Source organism: Puma concolor, chromosome B3, assembly GCF_028749965.1.
Source record: "Puma concolor isolate L17-30 chromosome B3, mPumCon1.1.hap2, whole genome shotgun sequence".
Taxonomy (NCBI): domain Eukaryota; kingdom Metazoa; phylum Chordata; class Mammalia; order Carnivora; family Felidae; genus Puma; species Puma concolor.
Genome location: NC_141672.1, coordinates 103,110,477 through 103,125,725, shown reverse-complemented (window position 1 = coordinate 103,125,725; position 15,249 = coordinate 103,110,477). Strand labels below are relative to the sequence as shown.

Below are 15,249 nucleotides of genomic sequence, written 5' to 3'. Positions count from 1 at the left end.
CTTTTCAGCCTTTGTGGTAGATTCTTATTAGATACATGTTGGATGATATTGTATTTTCCCACAGCCAAACTTTGAAATGGTAAAATAATAAATGTTTTAATTTTTTTCTCATTTAGCACTTCAGTTGTGTGTTTTCCACTTTGAAATCATTTAAGTTTGTTCCAACAATATTGCAGTCTTTTAGTCCTAATTTTATTTTGAAAATTTCAAATGTAAATTCATCCCCTAAAACACATATCCCTAAGCATATGTACATTTTCCTAAATAGCTAGTAGTGTTTCACCCCTAAAAATTTTAACATTAATTCAATAATACCATATACTGTATAGCCTAGAATAACATTTTTTCAGTTGTACTAAAAATACCTTTTTGACATTTGTTTATTATGTCTTTTTTAGTGTCTCTGTTGCCAGGCTCCCCACCCTTAGTTCTCAACTTTTTCTGTTTTTTTTCCCCCTTTAAGTGACATTGCTGATTTTCACATGTCTAGGTCCGTGACTTAGGATATTCTGCATTTTGGTGTGTGTTTGATTGTTTATTCATGATTAGATTCAATGAGCGTATTTTGTCAAGAATACTGTAGAGGGAAAGCTGGGCATTCCTTATTGCATTGTGTCAAGATGCACATATCTTTCTACTACTGGTAGTGCTTCGCTTCATTACCTGGTAAATGAAGTGATCATTACCACATCTTTAGTGTGAAGTTATCTTTTTCCTTTATAATTAGTAAGTAATTTATGGGGTGATACACTCAGTGACCATGAATATCCTGTTACCTCATATCTTTCACCTAGTGGTTTTAGTATCCATCGATGATCCTTACCTAAGTCACTTTATACATGTGAGGTTATAAAGTGGTACCTTTTTAAGTCTATCATCTCACATTTATTGATTAGAATTTTACAGCTTTTGCAGTCTTGACCTCTAGTAAAAAACTAATTTAAAGTTTAAGTCAGAGTTATTAATATCAGTAAATGTAGGTTGTCCATACCACTACTTCTTAACTGCCAGTTTAAATTTGTATTGTATTGGGGCAACTGGGTGGCTTAGTTGGTTGAGCGTCCGACTTTGGCTCAGGTCATGATCTCACAGTTGGTGAGTTCGAGCCCTGCGTCGGGCTCTGTGCTGATAGCTCGGAGCCTAGAGCCTGCTTTGGATTCTGTGTCTCCCTCTCTCTCTCTGCCCCTCCCCCACTCATGCTCTATCTCTCTTTCAGAAATGAATAAATGTCAAAAAAAAAAATTTAAAAAAAAAAAAAAATAAATAAATTTTGTATTGTATTATGATGAGCACTGGGTGTTATATGTAAGTGGTGAATTGCTTAATTCTGCTCCTGAAACCAGTATTACACTATATGTTAACTAGAATTTAAATAAATTTGAAATAAAATTATTACTATTTCCAAAGAAATAGGCCACTAGTATCCACTATAGGTTCTAGATTTTTTTTTTCTTTTTTAAAAAGTTTATTTATTTTGAGAGAACGAATGTGAGGAGGGAAGGGGCCAGGTAGAGAGGGAGAGAGAGAATCCCAGGCAGGCTCCACGCTGTCAGTGCAGAGCCTGTTGCAGGGCTCCATCTCACAAACTGTGAGGTCATGACCTGAGCCAAAACCAAGAGTCATAGGCTTAACCAACTGAGCCACCCAGGAGCCCCAAGGTTCTAGATTTTCTTAAGAAACTGCCTGCAGTATTTCTAATTATAGTTCTGTGTATTATGTCTTAAACTACTTAAGGACTTTTCAGTGCTTCCCCTCTCACCCATGTCTTGGTATTTTTATTTTGACAGTTCTCTTAATTATGGTAACTTGATTAAATTATGAAATATGTTCATGAATATGGAGAACCCTAATAAGGGAGAAGTACATGAAATTTGAGAGAATGGAATAAACTTTTAAAAGACTAAACTAAAATGGAACAGCTATCTGGAAATAGAACCAATTCGGTTAAAAATAATCACTGCTTAATTATAAAGGGAAAACAAATGATGATAAAATTGTTCCTGGCTAGTAGCATTCACTTGAATTACACATGGAAGAAATTTAAACTCAGTCTGCTTTTACTATGCCATGGAGCATGTTCCTAAATCACTTTTCCTTGAGTCCAGTTGGTATTCATTGAAGGAATTCAAGCCAGTAGAATATTATATTAGTCTAACTGTAGTTCAGCTTGAGGTGTACATGTGCAGCATATGAAATTTAATGTGGAGGGAATGTTATAAATTACAAAATGAAGTAAATTTCAGTATTAACATACTTTATATATCTGAAGCAGGAAAGGTTGGGAAAATTAAACCTAGAATAAAGAATATTATTGTTCTTTTTTAGAATTCACAAATCATCTATATGACAAAAACCTAGAGACCAGTGATATTTTATTGAGGGAAAACTTACAAACCTGCCAGGTTTTAAAATGAGAATGCTCAACAAGCATTGGTGGCTTTCATGAATTGTGACATTGTTTTTCATTTATCAGGTAATTAGTAATATCAAGCATGTGATAGTAATGACATTGCTTCTTTGTGTTGTAGACTATCCCCATAAATATGGTCCACAGGGGGGCTGTGCAGATCATTCAGTATTTGAAAGGATGAGGAAGTACCAGATGACTGGTGTAGAGCAAGTAACACAGGTAAGGATTTTAATACTAGCTTGCATTTAAGAAATGGAAATGGTCTTCGGCATGTGTTCCTGCATTAAAAAAACATATGTTCTGGAATTTCTGAAAGATTTATGCCTCTGTGGAGAGTTGATGATGATGATGATGATGATTATAAGTTAAAACTTCTTTAAAATTCTTTTAATGTTTATTTATTTTTGAAAGAGACAGAGTTGGGGAGAGGCAGAGAGAGAGGGAGACACAGAATTCAAAGCAGGCTCCAGGCTCTGAGCTGTCAGTACAGAACTTGACGCGGGGCTTGAACCCACAAATCTTAAGATCATGACCTGAGCTGGTCGCTTAACTGACTGAGCCACCCAGGCGCCCCAGTGACTATTGTGTTTTTTTTTTAAACTCTTTTTTTGACCTTCTTAAAAATAGTTATTCACAACACAAATTTAAATGAAAAATTATATTTATGGTAAACATTTATTATGTATTTTGTCATCCTTCTATAAGTAGTAAGATAGAGTAATGTTGCTTGAGTTTCTTGAGTCACAAATGCAGATTTGTGCATTTCTTCATCTGCAGAGTGGGACAAGCAATTCTATTTCAGGGGATCTTTCAAATACAAGTGAGATTTTATTTTTGCATTTCTTGAACAGTTATGTATCAATCTTCTAACATGTTAAAGACTGGTAGGTTCTGGGAGTATGTGGAAATGAAGATACAAGCTTGTTCTCAAAAAGTTAATACAACTTGACCCTTGAACAACATGGTAGGTAGGGGTGCCGACCCTCATGCAGTTGAAAATCCACGTGTAACTTTTGACTCCCCCAAAACTACTAATAGCCTACTATTGACTGGATACCTTACTGATAACACAAATAGTTGATTAATGGATTTTGTATGTTATATGATCATATAGTGTATTATTACAGTAAAGTAAGCTAGATTAAAAAATGTTATTAAGAAAATTGGAAGGAAAATACATTGACAGTACTGTAGTTTATGTATGGAAAAAAATCCACATATAAATGGACTCACACAGTTCAGACCTCTGAAGGGTTTGTTCAGGGATCAACTGTAGTTTAATTGGAGACAGAAACAATTGAGAATAATAAGAGATAGAGGAGGATTAAGCATAAAAGGAATAGTTAATTTAGTCTAGGAAGTATTTGAGGACAGCAATCAGAAGCTAAAAGAATAAGGAGAAGTTAGGTTGGCTGCAAAGAGATAGGAAGACAGGAGGAGTAGTGTATACAAAGGAGAGATAACAAGACCAGTAAAAATTTTTAACTCCAGGGGCGCCCAGCTGACTCAGAAGACAGTGAAAGAGCATGTGACTCTTGATCTCAGGGTCATGAGTTTGAGCCCCTTGTTGGATATAGACATTACTTAAAATAAATAAGTTAAAAAAAAAAAAAAAAGAATTTTTAACTCCAGGGTGGAGTGCAAACCTAGAGACTAGGAGACTAATTAGAAGTTGTTTCAGTTGACAATAGTGGCCTGTACTAAGGTATTGGTGATATGAATAGAGAGGACAAGACTATAGATTGCTAAATATAAGAGTTTAGCAGTGGCTCGATACAATATTCATATATGAAAGTAGGTTGCATTTCTTTATATCAGCAGTAGACTACCAGAAATGTAATGAAAGAGAGGACATCATTAATAATAGTATCAAGAATACCATGTATTGAAAGAAGCAGTGTAACAAAGGATTATAAGGGTTAAATAAGGAAAATTGTAGAACTTTGGAAGAAATGTTAAAGAAGATTGATTTTAAATAAAAGGAGAGATATACCATATTTGTGGAAAATAATACCTCATATTATAAAAATACCAATTTTCCTCATATTGATTTGTAGGTTCACTGCAATTCCAATATAAATTACAACAGGGTTATTCACACCACACGATGGGTTGAGAATGTTATACAAAAAAGTAAAGGCTAAGAAGAAGTAGCGACCACCTAAAGATTGTAAACTGTAAAGAGGGATTTACTCTGGAAGATTTTATGACTGATTATAATACTTGAGAGTGTGATTTAGCATAGGATGAACAAATTGACCAGAGGAATAAAATTGAATACTGAGGAAGAGACCCATACACGTGTGAAACTTTGTTGTTAAGTAGTAGAGGTGGAATCTCAAATCAGTGTGGAAAAGTAGAGACCAGTGAATAATTGGAGCCAGAAAAAAAAATGTACATTTGAAAAAAAATGAAGTCAGGTCTCCATCTCACATCATGTATAAAACTCCAGATATATTAAAGTACTAAATGTCTAAATGAAAACTTTGAAACTTAGTGGAAAAAGTAAATAGAGATTTTAACTTCCAGCTGTGATGGAATAACTGATTTCCAACTAGACTACTTGCAAAATATATGAAAGAATTGTCTCTCTAAATCTCTCTGTGATTTCCCTAATGGGTTTGTTTGTTTGTTTTTTGGTTTTTTTTTTTTGGCTGGTGGCAAAATTTTAGGTATGGCACAGAGGAAGGGGATCTCAAGAAGAGTAAGAAGTACATAGCAGTCTTGCTGAGTTGAAGAGACAAGTCAAAGTTTAGGGAGGGTGAGGTATCTGGACTTAGGGCAGAGTACCTGAGAGGAGAGGATTACACTGAGAAAAAGCTCCAGATAATCTGGACAGAGGTTGCCTTGAGTTTTAGCTGAATACTCATCTGTTGGATGCATAGGGTGAGATTCTATTAGACAACTACTAGAGAAAGACAAACTACTGGAGAAACTATAAATTGAACAACTGTAAGGAATTACACTTGGTCGAGATCCCAACATGCTAGGAGTAGGTTGACCTTACCCTAGAGTAAAGACTACTCCAAGCCTTCCTTTATAAAGCTGAAAAATGAAGCTTGAGAAAGATCAAAGTGATTTCAAGTAAATTAGCTCCCTGTCAAAATAAAACTCAATAATATTTATTAAAGGAAGACACAGAATGCAGATACTCAGCAATGTAAATATCTAGTAATGTTACATTTGAATGTCTAACATTCAAAAAACATTACTGGATGATAAAAAGATAAAAATGTGATCAGAAACAGAACCAAAAATTACAGGCATTAGTACACAAGGACTTTAAAACAACTATCATTAATATGTTCAAAGAGTTACAGAAAAACATGAAAACAAACAGGAGAGAATAGAAATTATAATAAAGACCCAGATGTAACTTATTAACTATGAAAAGTACATTTTCTGAATTGGAAAATTTAATGGAGAGACTTAAGAGCAAATTAGTTATTGCAGAAGATAACATGAGTAAACTTGAATAAGGGACAGTAGAAGAATAGAAACAATCCAAATCTAACCGGAAAGAACGAAAATAAAGAAAACAATTGGATTCCAAGGAGGAAGGAAAGTAGAAAAAAATATTTGAAAGAGTAATGTTTCCAAAATTTTAAGATATGAAGAAAAATTTTAACCCATAACCTAAGAAGCTCAGTGAAACTTGAGCAGGATAAACATAAAATCATACCAGGACATATTAAAAAATCAAATTACTGGAAATGAGAACATCAGAAAAGCAGCCATAGAGGGGCACCTGGCTAGCTCCATTGGTGGAGCATTGAATCTTGGGATTGTGAGCTTGAGCCCCACTTTGAATGTAGAGATTACTTAAAAATAAAGTCCTTAAAAATAAAAAGCCATAGAAAAGAATATACATTTACATACAGGGAAGTAAATATTGTAAGAAAAACTGCTGACTGCTTATCACACATTGCAAACTGAAGACATATATGGAATGATATCTTTAAAATGTTGAAAGAAACCTTTCCAACTAAGATCCTTTATTCTGTGAGAATAATATTTAAAAATGAGTACGAATTAAATATCTTAAAATTTATTTTAATGTTTATTATTTTTGAGAGACAGAGACAGAGCATGAGGTGGGGAGAGGCAGAGAGAGAGGGAGACACAGAATCCAAAGTAGGCTCCAGGTTCTGAGCTCTCAGCACACAGCCCAACATGAGGCTCAAACCCATGGACCGTGAGATCATGACCTGAACCAAAGTCAGATGCTTAACCGACTGAGCCACTCAGGTGCCCCTAAAGATCTTTTTTAGGCAAAAGCTGAGAGAATTTGCTTCTAGGAGATTTACATTGCAACAAATGTCAAGGGATGTTTTTCAAGTAGAAAAAGAATACCAGATGGAAATGCAGATTTATACAAAGAGGTGAAGAGCCTAAAATAGTAAATACATAGGTAAAATATAAAGGACATTTTTATCATTTAGGTACTTTCTTTAAGAAGATGATTATTTAAAATAGTAACAATGTAAAATGAATTTATAATATACGAAGAATCAAAATTTATGATAATAGCACAAAGGATAAGAAGGGGAAGAGTGGAAGTATATTGTTGTAATCTTCTTAACACTATACAGGAAGCAGCATAATTTTGTCAGGTAGAATCAGCAAACTCAGCAAACTACAGCCCTTGGGCCAGCTGCCTGTTTTGTAAGTAAAGTTCTGGAACGCAACCACAGTCATTCATAGATGCATGTTTGTGGCTGCCTTTGCACTATACTGGTAGAGTTGGGTAGTTGTAACAGAGACAATGTGGCCCAAAAGTCTTAAGTATTTACTATCAGTCCTTTTAGGAAGATGTTTGCAGAAATGTCCCCTGTCCTGGAATTAGCACTGAAAAAAATAGTGGAGATACATTTAACAGGGCAATAAAGGAAATCATATGTACAGTTGACCCTTGAACAACATGGGTTTGAACTGCACAAGTCCACTTATATGTGGATTTTTTTTTCTGTAAATACTGTACAGTACATAAACTACAGCATTGTAAATGTATTTTCTCTTTCTTCTGATTTTATTTAGCTTTATTATAAGAATGTAGTGCATAATACATATAATACGCAAAATACATTTTAACTTACTAGTAATCGGTAAGGCTTCAGTCAGCAACAGGCTATGGTATTTAAGTTTGGGGGGAGTCAAAAGTTATATGTGGATTTTCAACTGTGTGAGTGGTCAGCATCCCTAATCCCTGGGTTGTTCAGGGGTTAACTGTAATTTAAAATATTCAGTTAATCCAAAAGAAGGTAGGAAAAAAAAAAAAGAACAAAGAACATATGGGATAAATAGAAAATTAATACCAAGATGGTAATTTTAAATCTAACCATATTAATGATTACATTAAATGTCAATGGACTACACATATTGATTTAAAAAGCTGAATGTAAGAGTGATTAAAGAAGTAAGACCAAATCTGTCTAAAAGAAACGCAGTTTAAATGTAAAGACACAGAGGTGTGCCTGGTGGCTCGGTCAGTTAAGTGTCTAACTTCGGCTCAGGTCATGATCTCACGGTTTGTGGGTTCAAGCCCCACATTGGGGTCTGTGCTGACAGCTCAGAGCCTGGAGCCTGCTTTGCGTTCTGTGTTTCCCTCTCTCTCTATCCCTCCCCTGCTCACACTCTGCCTCTGTCTCTCAAAGATGAATAAATGTTAAAGAAATTTTTTTAATGTAAAAGACACAGTGTAAAAGGATAACAAAACATGTATCATACAAGCACTCATCATAAGAATGTTAGAGTAACCATATTAATATCAAAGAATGTATATTAGTTTACAGAATATTACTGTAGACAAGGGGGGGCACATTTTACTTCAAGAGAAATAATCCCTAAAAGTTAGTTAATAGTGCAGTTATTAATAGAGCTATGAAATATATTAAGGAAAAACTGACAAAACTGAAAGGAAAAATGGAAAAATCTACAAATTATAATCAAAGGTACACTCATTTCTGAGTAAACAAGTAAGTTGACTGATAAGTTGATAGAGCAAGTAGACAGAAAATCATTTAGGGTATAGGGCACTTGAACACCACTCTGAACCAACCAACCTAATTGACACTTAAAGAACTTTCCACTCAACAGTAGCAGATACATATTCTTTACAAATGTACATGAACATCTGCTAACATATGCCAGGCTGCAAAATAAGTCCCAATAAGTTTAGAAGGATTGAAGTTACATAGAATAAGTTCTTAAGTCTCAAGGAAATTAAATTAGAAATCAGTAATAAAAAATTTGGAAAATCCTAAAATTTTTAGAAATTAAGTTATATGTAAATAAGACAATTGGAAAATAATGCAATTGGAAAACATTTTGAAGTGAATGATAACAAAAATACAAGACAATAAAATTTGTTAGATTCAGCTTAAGTTGTATAACCACTGAAAGAAAATTTAAATGCAAGAAATGTTAAAGGATGTTCTTGGGGTAGAAAAAGGTACCAGATGGAAATTTAGGTCTATACAAAGAAGTAAAGAATGCACATTAAACATCTGCTAACAACAAAGAATGTAAAGTCTTAAATGATCATATTGGAAAAGAAGAAAGATCTAGAAATCACTCATACAAGCATCCACCTTAAAAAGCTAGAGAAGAGGGGCGCCTGGGTGGCGCAGTCGGTTAAGCGTCCGACTTCAGCCAGGTCACGATCTTGCGGTCCGTGAGTTCGAGCCCCGCGTCGGGCTCTGGGCTGATGGCTCAGAGCCTGGAGCCTGTTTCCGATTCTGTGTCTCCCTCTCTCTCTGCCCCTCCCCCGTTCATGCTCTGTCTCTCTCTGTCCCAAAAATAAATAAACGTTGAAAAAAAAAAAATTAAAAAAAAAAAGTGAATAGAGCAGTCTGACAAATGGTACTGGTATAATTAATTGGATATCCGTATGGAAAAAAAAATTGAACCTCAACCTATACACTTAACACCTCATACAAAATTTAACTGAAAATAGATAATGAGTCTATATACTTAAGGCTAGAATAAACTTCTAGAAAAAAACATAGAAGTTTTTGTGACTTTGCCATAGGCAACAATTTTTTAGGACGCAAAAATACCCATTCTAGGGGCACCTTGGTGGCTCACCTTGAGCGTTTGACTCTTGACTTTGATGCATCGAGCCTGCTTGGGCTCTTCCTCTCTCTTTACCTCTCCCCCTGCTCATGTGCTCTCTCTCTGTGTCTCAAAATAAATATTAAAAAAAAAATACCCAGTCTCCAAAATTTATCAATTTGACTTTGTCAAAATTAAAATCTTCTCAAAAGACACACAGTTAAGAAAATATAAAAAGCCACAGACTGTGAAAAAATGTCAACAGTACATCTATCTGGCAGAAGTCTTCTCCAGAATATACAAAGAAGTATTATAACTCACTTAAAATAATGCATCAAATTCCAATTAAAAAATGAGCAAATTGTTTGAAACGATATTTAAAAATATTTTGGATTTTGGGATAGAGAAACTCTTAGAATATGATGTAAAATCTTTTGACTATAAAAAATTTGATATATTTCACCATATGAAAATTAAGGGTAAAAGACACCTCAAAATGAAGACAATTACAAGCTTTGAGACAATATTCAGAATACATAAAATTACCACAAAATTGTTTTCAAGATACAGAGTAATCCTTTTCCTGTTCAGAACTGCTAATAAAAACCAATCTGGTCTCAAGATAAAATTTTTTTTAAATAAATATTTTTAAAGTACATATGTACATGTTTATATGTGTGTCTGCATGTGTGTGTTTGTGTATTGGCTTGGAGGCATTGGGGAGAGAACAAGGCTGTGAAGAATTATGGGGCTAGATCTTAGGAAAATATGAGGATGACTGAGTGAGGATGGCATTTGGATCTACCTTTTCTCCAGCTCTATCTTCCAGTTCCTGATAAAGTAGCTGAGAGACTGAGAAGCTGAGTAGAACTCTCCAGATTCTTGAGCCTTAGGGTAAAAATAGTACATGAGGCCTTCTCTGTAGTGCTTTAGGTTTGGATCTTGAAGGGCTACTCCCTGGAAGTAAGGGTGGGTCAAAAAAATGTTCTACCTCTTCCTGTCAAAGGGATTACAGCTTTACATCACAGCTGCTTAATCTGTGATTAAAGTAAGGTGATCCAGGATTACTAGTGCATCAAGCCTAACCGTGAAGGCCAGAAGCAAAAATAAATTTTCTCTTGAGAAAAATATCATCGCCTGAAACCTAAAATTCTATCTGTGGTTTTTCATGTACGCTGTCTGGCACTCAGCTGAAAATAATAAGCATATGAACAAATGAGACAACATGATGGAAGAACAAGAGGAGAAAAGTTGTATACCAAACATCAGTGATGCAAGAGTAAATGGCATAAAGTGTACACCCTCAAAGAGTTTACATTGTACTGGGGTATCAGACATGTAAACAGCCTAAAGGTTTCGAGGTAATGAAGTGATCAGACACAGATACAGACTTTAATATGTTCAAGTACATAAAGATGGAATTTAAAATTGCAGCAGAAAACTGAAAATGAACAAAAGAGTCTGATGGAAATTCTAGAATTAAAAAACATAACAGAAATTAAGAATTTGATGGATTTAGATCTGGGTGGTATATCATAAGAAAACAGAATGAACCACTCAGAAGCAAAAGGATAGAAAATACAGGAAAGAGGAGACTCATCAAGAAGGTCTAGCATATATATAATTGATTTCTCAGGAGGGGAAAAAATGACAGTGAAATAAGGACAGATATGGCAGAGACTTTTCCAAATATGACAGAGGATATCAACAATTTTGGTAAGCCCTGTAGTTAGAGCAGGATAAATACTTTACAGTGAAAATAACACCCTAGGATGTTACTAGAAAAGTCTAAAAAATGAAAGATATATACTCTTAAAGGCAACCAGTAAAAAAAGTCCAGTCACCTTTACAGAAGCAACAGTAAAAATGACAGCTCATTTTTCATTGGACACCATTGAAACCAGAAGACACTAGGGTGTGGTGAAGCTGAGTAACTGCCACCCTCGAATGCTGTACTCAGTGAAAATAGATAAAGGCAAAATGAAGGTGGTAACTGAGAGAACAGAGAAACATGGAGTTGTCAAGGGAGAAGCAAAGTATGGAATGTGAGAGTAAATTTGGAATTGTGGCTTAAAATCTAATTTAATTTGTTTAATACAATTTATTTAATGTTTTTATTTATTTTTGAGAGAGAAAGAGAGAGAGAGCGCGTGCGCGCACATGTGCAAGCAGGGGAGGGGCAGAGAGAGAGGGAGACACAGAATCCGAAGCAGGCTCCAGGCTCTGAGCTGTCAGAACAAAGCCCGACGTGGGGCTTGAACCCATGAGTGGTGAGATCATGACCTGAGTTGAAGTTGGATGCTTAACCGACTGAGCCACCCAGGTGCCCCAAATGTAATTTAATTTGAATTCTCCATAACTATGTCATCAAAACTCAGTTAAAATGGAGTCCTCAGATGTCAGCAAATGTTTAAGTGCTTGGATTCAATAGCAGTGTTAATTCTTACTTACTGAGTGTCTGCTGTTTGCCTGCCAAGTCTGTGTTAGGTGATAGCAATATAGTGAGAAGCAAACAGGGATTGTTCTTTCTGGAGCTCCTGTTCTAGTGGTTGAAGTAATGGTGGTAGGCTGGAAACAGAAATTAAACCAATCACCACACAGTATACCATAAGGTTGCACTATGGAAGGGACATGGGTGCATTCTGTGAGGTGGTGTAATCGATGGGTCTGAAGGAAAAAGCTTGGTTAGGAGAAGGCAGCTGTATGTGCATGTGCAAAGACTGGCAGGAGACAGACGATGTTGGAGGATTGGAAAGAAGTCTGTTTAGCTGTAGCACAGAGAGCTAGGGTTGGGTTATGTGGTAGAGTCTCTCTTTGATATAATATAGAATGAGAAGAAACCGGGCATGTAAGCAGAGACTGCAATGTTGATTTGGTGGCACATGTAAAGCATTTAGAGCTTTATCCTTAGAGCATTAGGAAGCCATTGAAATATATTATGCAGGTGGGTAATTTTGCAAGTTGGCATTTTGGAAAGAGTGTGGTTTGGAGAATAAAGGGAAGGCCGGTAGTGGATATGGATAGAGATATTGCAGTACCCTAGGTAATAAATGATGGTAGCTGGGGCTAATGTGAAGGCACCAGAGATAATGGGCAGATTCCCTAGGTATTTAGGAGATCAATTTGATGGGGCTAGGTAATAGATTGGGTATTAGAGGGAGAGAGAAGAAAATATCAAAGTAGTATAAGCTACTATAAGACTTGCTTTATATTTAAAGGATTATATATTAAAAAATATGTTTTGAAAATGTTTAAAAGTGGAAGAATTGCTTGAATAAATTATAAATCATCTATATAGTGGAATGTTATGCGACTGAAAGTGAGATTCATAAGAATTTTTATGGTGTGGGGGAATACCTATGGTGTTACATAATAAAGCAGAATATGAAATTGTACATAATGTGTATTCTTAGCTGTATGAAGTATAGTGAAGCATACTAATTATCAGAAATGACTCTCTTTTTGACATATAGACACCTCAAGGAGAACATGCCGTTAATGGTCCAGAACACTTGAGGAAAAAACGTACAACTTCAGCTGAAAGAAATACTTGTCAGCTTTATATTCAGACTGATCATCTGTTCTTTAAATATTATGGAACACGAGAAGCTGTGATTGCCCAGGTATTTATAATTTTGCTACTATTTTAGGAGTTCTCACACTGTTTCATTATACCTATATTTTCCTCTAAAATTAAAGTTATGGCATATCTCTTTTTTGAAAAACAAGTACATATTTTTAATAATTATAGAACATGTAGGATAAGTACACAGATGACTGAAAGACCAGTTAGGATGTTTTAGAGTCATGAAAAGCTGAAGTGTGAGAAAATGATTTCATGAAGATGATAGCACTGGAGCTTAGCTTTGAAAAGAGGATTGAATTTTCTTTTTTTTTTTTTTTTTTTTTTTAATTTTTATTTATTTTTTGTAAATTTACATCCAAGTTAGTTAGCATGTAGTGCAGTAATGATTTCAGGAATAGAATCCAGTGATTCATCCCCTACATATAACACCCAGTGCTTATTCCAACACGTGTCTTCCTTAATGCCCCTTGCCCATTTATTCCTCTCTTCCCCACTCCCCTGCCAGCAACCCTCAGTTTGTTCTCTATATTTAAGAGTAAGAAGGTTGAATTTTCAATTGTGGTCCTAAAGAATGGAAGAATAGAGGAATCCTTCCAACAAGAAGTATTTCATTTCTATTCTGTATTCCCATTGTACTTAGTACTTTTTTTTTTTTTGTACTTGGTGCTTTCAAAGTTGCGTTGTTTGCATTTGTGTCTTTTCAACACTTACTATAAAGTAAAAAGTTTTTGGAGATAACCATGCAAGATACCCTTCGTGTTGAAGAGTCCCAGTGAGAGTTTGAGGATGCATTTTGACTCCAAATTTGATTTGAGACTAAGAGGATTCAGGTGCCAATAGTATAAATGATGGACTCATTTTGGTGTTGTTGACTAGCTTAATTTTAGATGTGTTTAAAAGCCAAGTGGTCATTCCTTAGGATATTGAAGTAGACCTGGAGTTTGGGAGAGGTTAGCCTAACCTTAAGCTTTCTGCATAGAATTTATGGGTACAAAAGATATAGTTCAAATAAGGGGAGAGAATGAAATTAAAAGGGAGGAAACTGAGGGATAATATCTGTATATAGTGAGTAGGTTGAGGAAGAGAAGCTATGGGGAAAACATAATAGTTAAACATGTTGGAGATGAACTGGGGTTAGCCAAGGAAGAAACAAGTTTCAAAACAAAATGTCATATTATAGAGATATCAAAGAGAATGAAGAATGACTACAATATGTTAATTTACTAGATAGGGGGAGTCCTTTCACAGTGTATACATGTATCAAATCATCAAGATGTGTACTTTAAACATCTTACAATTTTATTTGCAATTATGCCTCAATAATACTGAAGACAAAAAAGACTATAAAAGGTAGTTGATTTTTAGTTACTAGAAGGTTATTGATGAGTTTTAATCTGCTCTTGGTAGAGTCGTGAGGGTGAAAACATTGCAAGCATAATGGATGGGTTGGCCGAGGCAACAAGAATTTTTTTTTTAATTTTTTAAAAGTTTATTTATTTTGAGAGAGAGAGCGTGTGAGTACAAGTTGGGGACGGGCAGAGAGAGAGAGACAGAGGATCTGAAGCAGGCTCTGTACGGTCAGTGAGCAGAGCCCAATGTGGGGCCTGAGCCCACGAAACTGTGAGCTCATGACCTGAGCTGAAATCAAGAGTCGGACACTTAACCAACTGAGCCACCCAAGCGCCCCAGTGAAGCAGCAAGGGTTTTAAGAAATGTGAAAAATAGGAAAAGATGTGGTGATTTAGAAATACTATGAAGTATTTGGGGGTGAAAGGAAGACAGGGAATACTCAGGAGCAAGTTGGTAGGAAGAGGAAAATGATCCAGTAGAAAAGCAATGTAAGATACAAGAGAAAGAAAAATCGATAGGAGCCAGTGTTCTTGCACGTCCAGCCAGTAAGGATTGGGATCAGGAATAAAGAAAAGTTTCCCTTTAAGGAAGAATTACCCTTTGAGGAAGATAGAAATGGATAAAGTTAGAAAAATTTGAAGGTTAGGAGGGAGGAGAATCAAGACGAGCTCTCAGTAAAGTATGAAGTATAATCATCTGTGGAGGAATGTTTGAACTACTACTGTCAGGAATGGAGAAGAAACAGAATCTGATAAGGGATTACTAGGCCAAGCTGAGGTTAGATAGCATGAATTTATAATAGACCCTGTCAGCATTGTTAGGACTTTCTTTAACAGTATGTCAACCTGAG

General features: G+C 35.4%; 1 protein-coding gene across 3 annotated transcripts in view; it reads left to right on the top strand.

The window, feature by feature from the left end:
• ADAM10 (ADAM metallopeptidase domain 10) overlaps positions 1–15,249 on the top strand; it is a 133,011-nt gene that overhangs the window by 74,955 nt on the left and 42,807 nt on the right. For all 3 annotated transcript variants that reach the window (XM_086710795.1, XM_086710796.1, XM_025918758.2), the window contains exons 5-6: positions 2,529–2,629; positions 12,937–13,086. In XM_086710795.1, coding sequence (XP_086566921.1) covers positions 2,529–2,629; positions 12,937–13,086 — 251 coding nt within the window. The remainder of the gene's footprint in view (positions 1–2,528; positions 2,630–12,936; positions 13,087–15,249) is intronic.